Here is an 18,711-nt window from a genome sequence, read left to right on the forward strand (position 1 = left end):
TATCTATCTATCTATCTATCTATCATACAATAAATCCAAGATGCAAGGGAAAGATAAAGGAGGCAGGTGCTTAATAGAAAAATACACCTCACAAAAACATTTTACTTGATATGGTTTAAGCAAAATACTTGATTTTCAGTAAACACTTAATAAAAATATAATTACATGTTTTGCATTCTCTTTTATTGTCTGTCAGTTTTCTGAGATTTATAAAATGTAAAAATTAAGGTAACAGATTAATTTATTGTAATAAATACTAAATAGTATAGTTAAAGCCAAATACTTATTTTTCAGTAAACACTTACTACAAATATAATCACGTTTTGCATTTTCTCTTGTTGTCTGTCAGGTTTTTTTTTTTTTTTGAGTTTGGTAAAATGTTAAAATCAAGGGAACATCTTGCTTTACTGTGAGTTACCTTTGCATTTCCAAATCTTTAGTAGAATTTTCGTCTTTTCTTTTTAAGATTTTTTTTTATCAGAACCGATCACTAAAGAGAAAGAATACCTGTATTGTACTGGTAAATAGGATTCCTAAAAGCATAGCACGTTGTTACGTTTGTATGGCAAACTGCAAGACGTCGTTTTAAAGAGTGTAAAGAAGTCGAATGGAGTAGTAAGTTTGGGTTCCGTAGCATTTAAGTGTCATACTGGGTCTTTTACCAGACCAGACGGTGTAATTTAAATCTTTTAAAGCTATAATGACGGTGAACGAGGGGCGTCCTGATCGGAGTTTTCACATTCCTTAAGGGGAGAAACAGGATAAAGAAAATAAATGGTTGCAATCTATTATTTCAGGAAAACACACAAAAAGCAATGAGTTTAAGCCGAGGAAGAGCAGGTTTGGAGAGGTTTAGCGCAGGACTTTCTTTCTTTAAGCCTTCTTGGAATTTGTAACTAAATGCCTTTACAATTTGGATATGCTGGACATAATAATTAAAGGAGATGACATAGCAGTCATTGTCCAACCTACAGAAAGGGGAAAGAAAATTCATACGGTGTCTGTGTGGTTCTGCTTTGTGATTGTCTATCAGGTCACAGAAGATCTGGTCCTGAAACGTAACGGATCAGCTTCTAACGTCCAACTGTACAAAACTGCTTTATTTAATTTGAACCCCGGTTCTTTTTTCGCTGTGTTTCCTTCCACGTGCTTTGTTTTGTTACGTGGTGCAAGTCCACACCTCGCATTCCCTTCAGGCATAAAACGTTACAGTGGCGACTTGTCCCTGCTGCGCGGGCGTTCACGTCTGTCTGGGAGCGCGCGGGGCGGACACGAGTTAAGGGTTAGGCGCCGAAGTTATACTAAACCAGGTGTGAGGCGCTCGCTCCCTCACTGAGGTTTCAGCTCAGGTCACGGAAAGGGAATGGACGGCAAACTGCAGGGGCTGCGGTTCCTGATGCTACTCTGTGGGGTGAGTACAAATCATACCACCTTTGTATTCTGATTTACTGCTTGATTCATAAACCCGTAGTTCCATTGTCATAACCAGGTTCTCAATAGCAGTTTGGTCCTAATTATTTTTCTAAAATAAAGCAAATCGATTTCCTGCTATAACAACGAAGAACATGTTAAAAGGATGGGAAACCTGCAAGCTATGCGGATCTAGTAGCAAGGAAGATTTTCAAATTGCAAAAAAATATTATCTATGTTCTTTCTTAGTGTGACATTGGCTTCTCAGAATGAAAAACCTTATTTTAATCGGAGCAGACTGGTTAAAAATGCCCCAAGCGCGATGGGAAAGCAGGCCGACAAAGTTATAATTAAACCTACGTCTGCCCGCAGTGAGGGTCATTTATGAAGTCAGGTCCCGTAGCTATGTGATTGTGAACATTTATAAAAATGTTAAAAAAGGAGCTATTCCATCAGATGCAGCGAAAAGGAACATGGTGAGGGGACCTCAATAAACGGTTCTTTAGAATAACCTAAACGTTCGGGATACTTTGGCCAAAGTATATATATATATATAGGCGGAACACGTGCATAACAAGCTCATCTGTAAGTTAAACAAGTGAGTGTTTAAATAACTTTTTCCTCCTACAGTATATATAAGGTAGAAGTAACATTTGTTGTACATTGTTAGATATTTGCACCGTGACAACTTCTATCTGAAGTCTTTTATTACAATAATATTTTGAAAAACTTTCATGTTCATACTGTATGAATTTGCTTTATTTATAAATATACATATATATTATAGATGTATGTGCACAGACACAGTATGTAAGTTATATATGTATGTATGTAACTTAAAAACTGTTTTAGTGTACTAAAATGCTGTTTATAAAGTAATTATACAGTATATATATGTATGTGTGTGTGTGTGTCCATGTGTTTAGTAATTACAGTTTGCACTCTCCAAGTCATTTTGCTTTTCTCGTGGAGTGGATAACAGTTATTTTAATAAAACATTCTGAAACATTTAAAGAATATCAATGAATTACTTATGAACTGGAGTGATAATTTTAAACCCCTAGCTAAATAATTGCCTAGAAGATAGTCGAACATGTAAAATAATAAAGAATAATGCGGGACAGATAGGGAGAGGGCAACCATTCCAATTTCTTAAGAGTCGTAGGTAATGTAATCGGAGAGTAAAAGGATCGGCACCCTATCTAAGACTGGTATCCACCTTGTGTCAAAAGCTGCTTGGATAAGTTTCTACTCGCCTAAATTTAGGTTAAACAAGATCAGCAAACACAGATAAGAAAACCTGGAAATGCTGAAATTTTTAATAGCAAAAATGATAATTACTGTAGAAATATTAAAAAGGCAACTCACTAATTAACTATTTACATATGGAGAGGCTGTTTCTTTGTTCTACAGCTAAATGTACAATAAATTATTTTAGTATAGTTTTACTGCTTATTGTTAAACCATAAAACTCTTTTAACTACAAACAAAATGTTACTCAAAAGTCCCTGGAATTTCTTGTCAAATTGTAATGCCTTTGTAAAATAGGTATTGATTGTTACAGACTTTTAATAGTTTTGAATTGTGACACATTATATAATCATTTTATGGAGCAACATGTGGCACAACAGTGGCTGCCTCACAGATCAAAAATTCATATTTGCAAAACTAATCTAATTTACACATTTTCTCCACATTTGTAAGTTGTTTCTATGGATGCTTTGGTTTCTCCTCAAACCCCAAGGAAATGCATGACACAGTAGGTCAATAGGTAACTGTAAACCTGTGGCAGTGTTTTACCCATGATTGCCTAGGATCTTATGCAGTGCTGATTCTTGGCTACACGTGAATCGATCTGAATAGGTTTGGACTTTATATATCGATTTTACGAAACTAGTAGATTCAGAAAATAGAACTAAAATAAAAGTGAAAATGCTACAATAAAGAATTGTATAGACCTTTCTCAGTTCTGTTCCGGTTGACATCAAGCTGGACACTGTGCTGGGAACAATAAACACGAGACCGAAATCTTGGATATAAAGGCAGGCTGTCATTGAAAACGCTCATTACACACTCACATTCACTCACCCATACAGGGCCAGAGTAGAGTTGCCCTACATGTGAAAGAGAAGATGAGTAACTGGAGGAGAAAAAACATACAAACAAAGGAAGGCGGAATGTCGGTTGAACCTACTGTTATACAGCAGCTCTAAATAAAGCCCATCTGTGCCACCATGCAGTTTACTTTGAATTGTACTTGTCTTTGCTTTGTAAAGTGTTTTATGTAAAGTGTACTATATATAATAAAAATGATTTGACTAGCTGAACTGATGCTCAATACTCAACCTGACTGTAAGCAGACCCAGGAGAAGACATGTTTTTTGAATGCAGGAACAGAATCATTTCTTTCAAGATATGCCCAAATATTACTGTGATACATTCAGTTTGTTATTCTATCCATCTGCTGCATTTGGATTTTACTCGCATAAACTGCAGCTTTGCTCTCATATTTTGTTCATTTTTTGATCAGTTTCATTTTGTAATATTGCACAAACTGATTTTCATAGCATGAATTCTATATTGCATCTGCCATTTGCATTTCTTAGAGTTAACCATGATCAAGTTGCCTAATGAGTACAATATTTACCTTTAAACCTCGTCAGTTAATCCACAATTTACACATGTACTATCTTGCATGTGGGAAAATACCAGCACCATATTAAAACGATTATTTTGATCAATAACTGCTTCACACCTAAATGAAGTATATTTGAGCAGTTTGGCATGATACTAGAAAACAACCATAAATGATGTCTTGAACCAGGACTTGTTGACTGAGCATTGAATTTTATTTTACGAGTTGTGTTTCATTGCAGTGCCCAGGTATTATTTCAAAACTTCACGGTGAATTTTACTTTATACTCCGCTAATTAGATTTAAAAAATCATGAGTGTCTCCTGCTTAAATCTTCTGTGGATCATGAGTAATGCTTTCTGATAAATTTCTACAGTAATTGTTTGGAGGGATAAATAAACAGATTTCTACAGCTCTTGACCAGTGCTTTTCTAGTTTTAAGATATTTTCACATTTTAGTTTTATTTAGTTTTTCCTTCTATTTTTAGGTGTTTACTTAATGTTAGTTTTTAACAAATACTGTAACTATTAGTTTTCATCACGTTTTGTTAGTTTTGTTTAACTCAACAAAATGTCCACACAGACACTGTTTTGCAAGTCTAAAAACAGTTTTCTCTTTAGTTTTAAAGTTATATATCATCCTTAATGCATACCAGTCAACTTAATACAGTAAATGAAACACGCAATCTGACTAATTGTGACAAAGCTAAGTTGTCTCATAACATTACAATTCAAGGCTTTCAGTATAATCCAAAAATGCAAGAATCAGGTGGTTAGAATCCTCTATTGTTGCTCTTTACTTTAATCCACAATAAGTTTAGGCTTCAATTTCAGAAACGCTTTCATTTTTATTTTTGTGAGCAATAAGATCATAACACACATATACTGTTTTATATTTATTTTTGGAGTTTGCTGATGCTGATTATGCCATCTACATATTTGTAAACTTTGAAAGCACATTTTATCTTGTAATTCTTACTTTGGTTATTTTTTTTAAATACTGCTGAAGTGATTATGTGAACTGTGTTAATAACAGTAACAAACAAGATTATAGATGAACTGGCTGTGTTACCTGTCTAAGCCAGGTTGAAATCTAAGTAATCAACATACGCCTCAACATTCACATTTACAGTGCACCATGCAATTCATATTTCTCTGGTATATGCCATTTGGTATGGTATTTGTAAAAGCAATGTTATGTTTGTGATGTACTATCCGTTGGAATGAGAAATGCAATGCATTTTATTACTGTACTTAAAACATTGGTGCCATTTTTGAAATGACAGAGATATAGCAAATGAATAGACACAGAGACACATATCCTTTTATTAAAGTGAAAGTTCTTTATACATATATAGTGAGTTTCTCTTTTTCTTTTTTTCTTGTCCTTGATATCTTATAAATCTGTGTTTCTCAGTCTTTTTGGTGCTGTAATCCACTTTTTCCCATACAAGTGTCTTTGTGACCAACCAAGGCCCCACCTGTCAAATCAAGCAGGAATTCTCACAGCAGAAGAGGGATCAAACACGATCATTGGTGCCTTGCATGAAAATGTGCTATAGATATAAATGTATATTTACATCAAATGCTGAACATCTATTATGGCAACATCTCAAATTTTTAACCTTATAGATAACATGTGAAAACTGTGCAGCTCCCTGTGAGACTACGCTGGGTGGATGTAATTTAACAACATTAACACGAGTAGGAATCATCAAATTGAGAGATCCTAATGACAAAAACACCCATTTGTAAAATGGGTAATCTGCTACATTATGCTCAGTTAGTCCAGGTGCATATGGGGAGAACATGCAAACTAGACCTTGAGTAGATACTTAAGTTTGAGCTCATGGCACTGTGTGACAAGAACACTAGCTGTGCACCACTGCTCCACCCACATTAAAACATCAATACTAAACAACCTTATTAAAAACAAACGTTTATGCGTACTGTTGTCTCAGATGATACCATTGATTGCGTGCAAAGCAGCTGCTTAATCTGCTAATGATACCTCCAGCAAGCAAGCAATATTTTTGTGAAATAAGGCAATTAATTGTTTTTCTGAGAATTGTGTGTTCCTAGCTAGCTACTGCACTCTGATCCACACACTACGGAATTCAGTTTACACTGATTTGACAGCTAGATATTACTACGTATGTAATATGATAAAATAATCATAATAGTGACTTTAGGACATCAAATTGAGGGTTCAGTTTTGGTTTTATTTTGCAATTGGCAAATCTAGTGAGCAAATACTTACAATCACGTTATGATAACCTGAAAGTGCAGGTCATTGATTCCAGTTACTGAATTTCCTACCTCATTTGGTGTAAAAGATAACAGTGTTTTTTTTTTTTTGTTTTTTTTTGTTTTGTTTTAGTTTGTTAACTTTCTAGTCCAGGGGTTCTGAAAGTCTGTCCTGGGGGTCCACTGTGACTTCAGGTTTTTGTTCCAACCAGCTTCTGTTTATAATTGGATGCTTGTGCTAATTAAGTGAACTTTAATTTCCCAAATTTTGTGTTTTGGGAACAATCTAGAAATTAGAAAACTAAGTTTGGTAAAAGACTGCGGTGGGTTGGCACCCTGCCCAGGATTGGTTCCTGCCTTGTGCCCTGTGTTGGCTGGGATTGGCTCCAGCAGACCCCCGTGACCCTATTCAGATTCAGCGGGTTAGAAAATGGATGGATGGAAGTTTGGTAAAAGAATATATATGTTAAAATGTACTAAGCATTCATATGGGAATAATGTATTTTTTTCTTTTTAACAATATTTTCATCTTGATTTTTATTCTGCTTTTCCAGTTGTTCTAAATGTTTAATTAATCCATTCTTTTCTAATTAGTGGGTCTGACGCTAAAGTAGTTGCAGCCTTTGATTATTCAGTGTTTTTTGCCTGAGTGTCTGCTCTGCTCGTTTTTATTGTCATTAATAAGATACAATGAAGGGGGAAAATTGTACAGAGGAAGGGCAATTAAATCAACAAAAGAGAGTTAAGCATTTAAATCTATAGCAAAAGCAGAAATATTTCTAAATGTCTTATACATGTAAAAATCATGCTGCTGTGCTTTTCTGAATTTAGAATAAAAGAAGAGACAAAAAATTGCCAGCTAATTAAATGAGATCAGTGCTATCGGGTGTTGTCACTGATTATGAATCTGGTTGAAACAAAAACCTGCAGCCACAGTGGTTCTCCAGGACTGAGCTTGGGAAACACTGGTCTAGTCTATATACTGAGTAAATTTGAAGCTGGGTTGGCCATCTTGAGCTTGACATATCTGTCAAAGGAATAGTTAGTATGTTTTTAGGATTATTTCCATGAATTTTGGTAACGGCAGCAACTCACTGACAACTAGTGGGACATCCAGGACTGAAAGTAAGTTACGGCTAGTGAAATCCACAAAATAAATCTCTTCAAAGTGGTGGGGCTTTGGCATTCATTCTTAGTTTTAGAAAAATGATTAAAAGCTAAAAATGACCAATGAAATCCCCAGAATACACTTGCTGATAGTGAGACACTGCCGGTTACAGCATGGGGTACCTACACCTATGCAGAAAAGGATGTTCTTTCCTAAGCTAAAATTGTGACTGAACGGTTTTAATGTACCTGCAATTGTTCACAAAAATCAAAATTACAAAAACTAGTTTTGTTTTAATTTTTTTTTTTTACTCACAATTTTTTAGTCCTAGTTTTCAGGTATTTTTTGTTTTTATTTCTGTTTACAACATGTTTTGTGTTAGTTTAATGGGAAAGACACTGGTGCTGACCCTTGAACAAGTGATGAACAGTTGACCATGCCAGAAGCAGTATGACTGAAGATCTGTAGCTGCTATTAACACAGTCTGGCCCTGCACCTTATTTATAGTTATGACAAAGCCTACTACAGCCGATTGAAACTGAATAGATAATTTGATGAGATGAGAAGCATGCACACCATCCTAGGTGTGGCTGCATTCTCTCTGGAGTTATTTATTGCAATTTGGGGTTGCACACTCAAATAATAGATTACGCTGTCATATTTCAAGATATTTGCTGTTTCCCACCCCTGCTGCTCTCAGGAGAAGGTGTGAGATGTTATGTAGCTTATGTTAAACTATACCTGAGTTTTACTGCAGGTTATATGAGAATATCTGTAATAAGTTTTGCTTGATACCAGAACAATATACACACATAAACACAAATGATAACGTATCTTTATTCATGTAGATTAGTATAGTTCATAAAACAAAACTCTATTAGCATGTTTGATATGAAGCAGTCTTTGGGGTAAGTGCAGCAACAAAATTGCTTAACTCAATACATTAATCACAGAAATATCATGGTGAAACATCTTCTGCTGTCCAGCACAGATCTAGTATCATAAGTCTGAATCCTACTTTTATAGGATTATCCTTGTGGGGTGGGTTTTCATCCCACAGCCCTAAAGATGTGTGTTCATGTGTGGACCCTACATGGAACTGGTGCCTGTTTTAACTGTTTCCTGTCTTGGAGGAGGGCAGGGTCCAACCCAATTGTGAACCTGAATTCGATTAAGTAAGTCTGAGAAGGTTATATGTTACAACTTCTACTGAACAACTAATTGTACTAATATCATTTTCTTTCAGCCTTTAAACTTCCTTTCAAGTATTGACTCACAGCTGCTGAACTTAACTTCTAATAACTCATGACATAAGTCTAAGGTGGTTTAGTTACTATTACTTCTAAATGAAGAAAAAAATGTACCCAGATTGTGCCTGTAACAGCTTAAACAGTTTTGCAACCTTTTGTGGCTTTTTCCAGATAGTTTGCATAATTATCAGTAAATGTTTTAAAATAAATTATCAGTATTTACCAATTTTTTTACCGTGGTCTTTACAGTATTATGTTGGTTTTATATAATGTTCTGAATTCTCTTGAAAAGTTAATGTTTTTAATAACCTAATATAGATTTGCATTAAGTACAGTGTTGGTTGCTGCCTTGCACATGATACTGCTGGGGTAGTCTCAGTTTTGATGACTTGATAAATACATAAATAGCTAGATGTTGATTAACTTAAGGTTCCATGTATATCAACCGATAGTATGAAGTTTGCAAATATTATAGAGTAAGCAGACACAGTGGTTAATGTGCACTTTCAAAGTAACCAATCAAAACATATCAGCAGCCTTTTCAAGTTTAATTAAGCCCATTTCTCAGGGAAACTACATGGAGTTGTTTTTTAAGTTCCCTCTTGGAAATATGCAGTAAGTCTGCCCTGAGTTCTCTTCTGTAAACAGTTTCAAGTACTCCACCTTTCAATTAAGTAATTTGAAAACCACAATTTTTAAATGTTGCATTCAATCTCAGTGAAAAATTCAAATGGGACAGCAACCAAGACTACATATTACTGTTGACTACTCTTGGCTAGACCGCAGGTGCCTTGACTTTTATTGCAGTTTAGACATTCATTTGCCAGTTTCTTTTTCAATGATGTAAAGTTAATTTGCCTTAGAATCTAATGTATTTTACTCTTACATGTTGAGTGGTTATTTTATGTGTAAACAGGACCCTGGAATAGAATAGTCATCAGTAATCCTATTGTTTACTATGGTGTGCATGACCTTAATGAAGAAAAACTACAGAGTGTCAGAACTGAATTGAATGCAACACAATACAAAGATGGCTGAAAAGCTGTTGTTACCGTATAGTATTGTGTGATTTAGGGGTGGGTTAAGTAAAATGTTTAGAGTTTGGTTCTGTTAAAGCTGCTCACAAATAGAAGACAAAAAACAAATTGCAGCTTTTACTACCAAATTTATGTATGGCCAGTTGTTGGGTAGCATGACATTTGGCATTAACAACACCTTGTAAAAAAAAAGTGATGAACTGCAATACACCATCATTACCTGAACCTGAATGTGGTGAACATGGTAGTATGAAACAACTTCTGCACTAGAACAATCTCCGTAGCACATTTCTGACAAAAACAAAGCAAGACAAACAAAAGAGGCTACTGTTCTGCATAGCACCCTCCTCCAGGCAAGTCTTTGTTTGCTGAGCACATAAAAAAATCTTTAACGTTCCTCAAGCTTAATAAACTTTGCAGCCGGACTCTCTTTTTGCCTGTTGATAAAGTGTACCAAAGTCCTTATTTCAATTGACAGCCATTTCTCCATTTTAATGTTCATAGGATCTTCTACACTATAAACAATGATAAGCAAAGTAAATCCATCCTCTGTAAATAAAGTAAGAGTTTATATTGAGTGTGTCCCTATTAATTGTCGTTATTAATCTATCACTATTTAACAAATGTATCTGTTGTTTTGTGAGACAATGCCAAATAAATTGAAAAGAAAATGCTGTATGTACCATCTCCTTTCTACAAAATCTCCTCATCCCAACACACTCGCACTGGCTAATAGGAATTGTAGTCCCCACATCTTTTTTTAAGTTGCCTCTGCCCCTTCCCCATGTGACATATAGCCTATATCTTAAGTTGGACCATTGGAACAATGGCAAGGCACATGCCATTTTTTATGTGATTAGCAAAAAAAAAAAAACAGATATCCAAAGAGAAATGGCTTACAAATTTATTTACAGCATATAGACTAAAAAAAAAATGTTTCAAAGATTATTGTGGTAAAGCCCAGAGTTTGACTGTTTGCATTTATATTTAGCATGGCACATAGTTTGGCTTCAAAAAGCTGAAGAGAGTTCCCCCTGAAAAAGCATCAAAATCTATTTGAAGAATCATTTGACTTTTAAGACATTGTAGCAGATAGACGCGTGGTCCACCTCTAACACCCTCAGGTACCACTCTGAACACCAGGCGAAAGTATAATAATTATTATTTTTATTAATATACAGTGCACCAAGCACCCTCCACTCCACACTCATAAATCACAAATAAACTACAAAATACACTTTCCTCCTCGCCCAGACACTTCGCCCTCCTACCTCCCAGCTCAGCTCACTGCCTGGGCCTTCCCACAATCCTTTTATACACCCTGACCCGGAAGTGTTCCTGTCCAATCAGTCCACAATTCCTTATTCCTTCCGGATCAGGGCAAACAGTCCTTTTCTTCACCCCGGGAGCACGTCGTTTCTTCCCGTCACATGACTATGACTATCCCGGGTTATAGGGCACATGCGAGCCTATGAGCCCCCCTACAGTGACGCCTGGTGGCCCCCAAGGTATCCAGCAGGGCTGTGTATAAACACTACAAAGTCCATGATGCCCTGGTGGAACTCTGGGCATGATCATGCTGTCGGGAGGGCTTCTCCTAGCGGCCTGGGGTTGAGGGCCGGAGTAACATGCCGGCAATTCACCACAACATTTATATTTAATATGAGGATTATATATTTAATATGAGCAGATGAATGTTAATCTATAGATTCAAAATCTTTTTATGTTACAATTGGTTATTTTATAAAATATGTTTGTGACGAAGGAAAGTAAATATTACAAGAAGATGATATTTCTCTTACGCTTAAGATTGATTTACCATAATTACACAATCAAAAAATTATCCCATAGGCAGTTCATAACCAGAACTGAGTCATTCATGTACAGAATTAAATGTGCTTCGGAGAACTTCTTTATTAGAAATTCATGACTAAGATATGAATACTGCAGTTTACCCTGTAGGCAAGAGATCATTTACTGTGACATGGGAATCAATTTACTTTTTAATTCTAAAAGTTAAAAATTTTTGGCATCCTATGTTATTTTTAGTTCTTGCTTATTCTTTTTAAGTATGATTATTTTGTATTTTCTTCACCTAAATTTTTAGGCAACATTTCTTAGCAAAGGTTGGTTCTAATGCCTTTAATTTGCTGTTTTATACCATGAATTGATACTATGTTTAACATTTCATGTCAGTAATACCTTCAGTTATACTGTATTCTAGTATGTGACATTTTCATTAACTGTTTTTATGGTTCTGTTAATGCCACAGAGCAAGTGTTTAGCTGAAATACAGGACACAGTGGGTAGTTTTGCATTTTTTATGGATTCACATGAAGTGTGATACATTTACTTAAGAAAAGGCTTTATTCTTTTACAGTACAAACAAACAGTACAAATGAACTCTTTTTTTATTTCCTTATCCTTTATCATACTATTTTAATATTCTGTCCAACTTCTTCCCATTTACCTCTGGACAAAATTAAAAAGTTGATTACAGACAAAATTTGGTATTGATTGAAAACCTTGTTCCAGGAACAAGAAACACTTGAAGGTTAAGGCTGAATATTCCCGAGTTCCTAAATACTATACTACAGTTCTCATCACTCTTAGGCATTAATATAAAGGGGGAGATTATATCTCAGCCCATAATGTTATTCACTGAAAATCTTGATAGATTTTTAGTTTCCACGTAGAGGAAAGATTATTTTTGTTGGCAGTGCACCAGATGTTGTAGTTGAGTGTTATGTATATGTAAGAATTTAAGACTAAATATAAAGTCTATTTAATGTTACAAATAATTGCATTGAATGTGTGATGTGCCTGCACCTTGGTATTAAGGCGCACATTACTGCTGGAACTTGTTACACTCATAAAATGATGGAAGTCTGATAATTGCTGCATTTGTGTCTGTCTTTATTAATATACTAGTATACTGTTGGTTTAAGTGTAAAAACTTCAAACAAACTGAGCTTGTCCGCTTTACATTGCATGAATTTCCATGTTTTCTATGAGCTGCGCGGCGTACTGAAGAGCGCACCCTGGGCCTGCAAGAAGAGAAATTCATAAAACGGAGAAGTGAGTAAAGAAAATCTTAAGAATTAGTATGAGGGGCCAAACAGGCCATAAATCATATATTTCTGTGTGTCATCTATTGGTTTACGTGTGAACACTATTGGTTTATGAATATTTACTATCGGTTTGCGTGCATACTTAATTGGTTTGCGTGCGTACGATACTGGTTTCATTCATATGAACTATACTGGTTCGTGTCCGTATATTATCGGTTTCTGCGTGAACTATATCCGTTTGTACGTGCATACCACTGGTTTGCATATGAACTATATTGATTTGTGTGTGTATATCACTGGTTCCTGTACGTTTGTTATTAGTTTGTGAGTGAACTGCATTGGTTTACGCTTGCATGTTATCGGTTTGCGTATGAACTATATTGTCTTGTGTTCTGTGTCGGTCTAACAATGGATTTGCGTATGCAGTATATTGGTTTCATGCATGTCTTATACTGGTTTCATGTGGGTAACTTGTCGATTTTGCACTTGAACTCTATTGGTTGTATGTGTGCACTATATCGGTTTCGCATATGAAACATATTGGTTACACGTTCGCACCCTATTGCAACTCTGTGTATGACCTATATCGGTTCTGCGTGTGAACTATATTGGTTGTTCACGTGATCTTCAGAGGAAATGTGAGGGGCAAGAAACAGGAACTCGAGGGACGGTAGAGTCATGGAGCGTAAAGACAAGTGGCTAGGAGATGCATCTGCGTTTAAACGGCACTATATATTTTTTCCACACAATACGTTTGCAAAAGGACTTGGTGGTAATTATTACTATTTAACAGAATATATCCTTGAGTCTGTAATGAACACAAGGCTGAAGTTAGGTTCGTATTGGGCCGTCTTCTTATTTGCTTCCAGGATCATGTTTGCTTGCACCCAGCCACAGTACTTTTTCATACAACTTTTGAAACCAGTTATTCATTCTGAAAGCTAAATATTCTACATTTACTAATGCCTTTATCCAACATACAACATTTAGATACTAGTGGTTACATTCGCCCAGTGCCCCCCGCGCCACACAGACAGGTGAAGTGAATTGTTTATGGTCACATAGTGTCATTATCAAGACTTGAACCCACGAGCTCAGTTTAAAAGTGCAGTCTTAAACACTACGCCATAATGCTTGCACATCTACAACGTGCGTATTAATTGGCATAATCTAAACTTGTCCAGGACAGATTCCATTGTTAAAGTTGAGTTTAACATTTTCAACCCGTTCAAGTTTTGGTTGAAAATCTGGAATATTTATTTTTTCAAATAATGAATCAGTTTGAGGACTAATGTACACACTGTAGAATATTTTGCCTTGCTGTTAATATAGAAGAAGAAGACGCTGGTTTGTGAATAAGTAGCTGACTACAAGCTTATACTGGATGTAGCTAGAAGTGAATAAAAAGGCAGCTGAATGTGCACCTAACTTAAAAATAATTACCACCAAACCCTTTCACAAACATACTGTGACGTGCAAAAGTATTCAATCCCCTTGAAAGTTGTCATAATTTTATGCAAGACAAAATATTTGTACACATATTTATTCATTCAGTATTTTTTCTTATGCTGTAACAAAACATTTCCAAAGTCAAAATAAACTATTTTATGTAGACATTTAATTGAAGAAGAAAATCTCCAAAGTTAGTGTTTACGTAAGTGTTTAAACCTCTGTGCTTTGGAAGCTCCAGGTTTACGCCAATGACAAATTAATTACAAAGGTGGCAGACATTTGACAGTCATATTAAACATAATGAAGTGCTACTTTCTCTCTGGATATAAAAAGCCCCCTTTGTAGGGGCCGTAGTCTTTGGTGGACAGTCACTGAAAAAATGAAGAGAGAGGAGCATTCTGCTGATGTGAGAAACAAAGTTATTGAAATGCACAAGGTAGCAGGAGATAATTATAAAAATATCAAGAGTTTGAATGTCCCATTGCGCACTGTTGGATCCATCATCAGAAAGTGGAAGGTTCATCACAGCACCCAGACTCTTACTAGAACAGACCGTCCCTCAAGACTGAACATCAGAGTTAGACATCAACTGGAGAGAGAGGAGACTAGAAATCCAATCGTCACTCTCAGATGTTTGCATTGCTTTTTGGCTGAAACTGGAGTGAAGGTGCAGGGGTCCACAATTTCAAGAGTTCTCCATTAAACAGGCTTTTACAGGAGGGTGGCAAGAAAGAAGCCATTCCTTAAGATGGTCCACATAAAAACACATATGGCATTTTTCCAGTTAAATGTGGGGAGAAGGGTTTATGGTCAAATGAAACCAAAATATAACTTTTTTTCTTAGACTTCAAAGAGGTACAGAATGTGTGGTGTAAAACAAACACTGCCCACGCCACAAGAAACACCAGACCTACAGTGGAATATGGTGGTGGCAGAATCTTGCTATGGGGATGTTTTTCATGTGCTGGGACTGAGAATCTTGTCAGAGTTGAAGGGACAATAGATGGGCCCAAATACCACACAATACTGCAGGAGAACTCGTTCCAGCCTGCTATGAATTTAAAGCTCGGGAGAAGATTCGTCTTTCAAGATGACAATGACCCTAAGCATTATACCAAAGTGACACTGGGATGGCTCAAAAACAAACAGGTGAATGTTTCAAAATGGCCAAGCCAAAGCCCTGATCTTAACTCTGTTGAGAATCTGGGGAACTGTTTGAAAACTGCTGTTCAGAGATAACATCCCACCAACATAGAGGGTACCTAGAAATCATGCCAAGAAGAATAGGGAAGAATCACGCCTGAGCAATGTGCAGAACTGGGGCATATTTACATATCCCAAAAGAATGAAGGCTGTTACTGCAGCAAAAAGGTTCTTGACAAAGTATGAATACTGTATGTTGGGCTTGAATACTTAGGCAAACAATCACTTTGGAGTTTTTCTTTAGTTATTTGGAGTTTGATAACATTTTGTTACAGCACAAGAGTTCACTTTAAAAATACCAAATGGATAAATATGTGGACAAATCTTTTGTCATGCTGAAAATTAGGATGACTTCTAAAGGGATTGAATACTTTTGCACGTCACTGTATGTTTGTGAAGGGCTTGGTGGTAATTCTTTTTACCAGTATTTTCCCTTAATTCTGAAATGATCACAGGGCTAAAGTTAGGTACGCATTCGGCTGGCATTTTATTCACTCTCAGCTACTCCCAGTATAAGCTTGCAGTCAGCTACTTATTCACACAGCTTTTGCAAAGCAGCTTCTTATTCTATTATAACAGCAAGGCAAAATATTCTACAGAGTGTACTGTACATTAATCGGCATCATTACAGACTGATCCATTATTTGAAAAAATTAATATTCCACATTTTGGACGGCTGGAGAAAAAATAAAATCTGTAGGGATTCCAGACCATGAGACCGCCCAGTCCCCTCTGGGCATTCTACCTAACATAAATGAAACAGTCCTGTTTGGATTTAGGATTTTCACGGAAGGGCTTGATGATGATGATGGTCACGTAGACTTCTGCCTTTAAATCCATCCATCATTGTTGGAGCATCATTAAGCTTTGAGTAGGTGGTGGTGGCGCAGGCCACCACCACAAAGAAACCGGAAAAAGAAACAGAAAAGAGAGTAGGGGTCAGTACCGATTTTAGAGCCACCATGAATAGTTATTTTGAGGAAATTGAACATATAGAGTATCAGGATTAAGTTAAATTAAGATTAAAATGAAGTTATAAAAAGGCCATATTAAAGTAATGTGTTTTCAGCAGTGTTTTAAAGTGCTCTACTGTATCAGCCTGGCGAATTCCTATTGGCAGGCTATTCCAGATTTTTGGTGCATAACAACAGAAGGCCGCCTCACCACTTCTTTTTTTTCCAAGTTTTGTTCTTGGAATTCTAAGGAGACACTCATTTGAGGATCTAAGGTTACGATTTGGAATATAAGGTGTCAGACATTCCGATATATAAGATGGGGCGAGATTATTTAAGGCTTTATAAACCATAAGCAGAATTTTAAAGTCAATCCTGAATGACACAGGTAACCAGTGTAGTGACATTAAAACTGGAGAAATGTGTTCGGATTTTCTTTTCCTAGTTAGGATTCTAGCAGCTGCATTCTGCACTAGTTGCAAACGATTTATATCTTTTTTGGGTAGTCCTGAGAGGAGTGCGTTACAGTAATCTAGTCGACTGAAAACAAACGCGTGAACTAATTGCTAAGCATCTTTCAGTGATGCAAGCGGTCTAACTTTACTTATGTTTCTTAAGTGAAAAAATGCTGTCCTAATGATCTGATTAATATGTGATTTAAAATTCAGATTACAGTCAACAATCACCCCTAAGCTTTTACCTCCGTCTTGACTTTTAATCCTAATGTATCCAGTTTATTTCTAATAGCCTCATTGTATCCATTATTGCTGATCACTAAGATTTCAGTTTTCTCTTTATTTAACTTGAGAAAATTACTATTCATCCATTCTGAGTTACAAGTCAGACATTGTGTTAGTGAATCAATAGAATCGGGGTCATCAGGAGCTATTGATAAGTACAGCTGTGTGTCATCAGCATAGCTGTGGTAGCTCACGTTGTGCCCTGAGATAATCTGACCTAACGGAAGCATGTAGATTGAGAAGAACAGCGGACCCAGGATAGAGCCTTGTGGAACACCATATCGGATATCATGCAAACGTATGGTGCGGAAAAAATACATGGTGCCGTTTAAACACAGATGCATCTCCTAGCCACTTGTCTTTACACTCCATGACTCTACTGGCTCTTGAGTACCTGTTTCTTTCCCCGCCCATTTCCGCTGAAGATCACGTGAACAACCAATATAGTTCGCACGCAGAACCGACATAGTTCATACACAGAGTTGCGATATGGTGCGCACTTATAACCTACTGTATATGTTTCATACGCGAAACCCACATAGCGCACACATACAACCAACAAAGTCCAAACGCAAAATCGACAGGTTATCCACGTGAAACCAGTATAAGACGTGCATGAAACCATAGTACATACGCAAATCCATTGTTAGACTGGCACAGAACACAAGCCAATATAGTTCATATGCAAACCGATAACATGCAAGCGTAAACCAATGCAGTTCACTCACAAACCAACAACAAAATGTACTGGAAGCAGTGAACACACGCAAATCAATATAGTTCATATGCAAACCAGTGATATGCCATAAACCGATAACATGCAGACACGAACCAATATAGTTCATATGAATGAAACCAGTATTGTAACCAATTAAGTATGCACGCAAACCGTAAATATTCATAAACCAATAGTGTTCATACGTAAACCAATAGATTACACACAGAAATATATGATTTATGGCCTGTTTGGCCCCTCATAAATTTGAAACAAAATGTATGGATGTGTAGGACAAATGGCTGCTTTTGACAGCACCGAGGAGGAAAGGGCTACTAAAGCCGCTTTTCCACTGCATAGTACGGCACGACACGGTTCAGTACAGCTCACTTTTGCGGGGCTTTCCACTGGGAACAGTACCTGGTACCTGGTCCTTTTTTTAGTACCACCTCAGCCGAGGTTCCAAGCGTGCCGAACCGTTACCAAAATGTGACGTGTAAACTCTGCTGGTCACTGATTGGCCGGAGAAAATCGTCATTACTGCGTCACTGGCTAGTCTTTTCTTTAAAGGTACAGACACGCGGAAGTTTCGAAAGTTCTCCAGCCACTGAGTGTTTGTAAAACCGGGAACAATCACATCCCACCACTCTGAAGCACGGTTAAATGTCCAAACAGATGGTCTGTTGCGGCGACGTTTTTGCAAAATGTGGAAGATCTGTAATATACAGAATCAGCATTTTAATGTTACACTACATTTTATGCTTTGCAACAGTGATAAAAGTTAGCTAGTGATGTGCTTTTTTTAGATGCTTAACCTTGCGCGTCATCGAGCTAAAGTGTTGTCGTTGTCTGCATGTTGTTGTAAAAGTTCCACGGTGTCCCTGCAGTAGA

General features: G+C 36.6%; 1 protein-coding gene across 2 annotated transcripts in view; it reads left to right on the top strand.

Annotated features, from left to right (window-relative positions):
* Positions 1-1,262: 1,262 nt before the first annotated feature.
* cdh26.1 (cadherin 26, tandem duplicate 1) overlaps positions 1,263-18,711 on the top strand; it is a 116,651-nt gene continuing 99,202 nt past the window's right edge. For both annotated transcript variants that reach the window (XM_039734934.1, XM_039734935.1), the window contains exon 1: positions 1,263-1,411. In XM_039734934.1, the coding sequence (XP_039590868.1) occupies positions 1,364-1,411 (48 nt within the window). In that variant the 5' untranslated portion in view covers positions 1,263-1,363. The remainder of the gene's footprint in view (positions 1,412-18,711) is intronic.

This window comes from Polypterus senegalus, chromosome 14 (genome assembly GCF_016835505.1).
Source record: "Polypterus senegalus isolate Bchr_013 chromosome 14, ASM1683550v1, whole genome shotgun sequence".
Taxonomy (NCBI): domain Eukaryota; kingdom Metazoa; phylum Chordata; class Cladistia; order Polypteriformes; family Polypteridae; genus Polypterus; species Polypterus senegalus.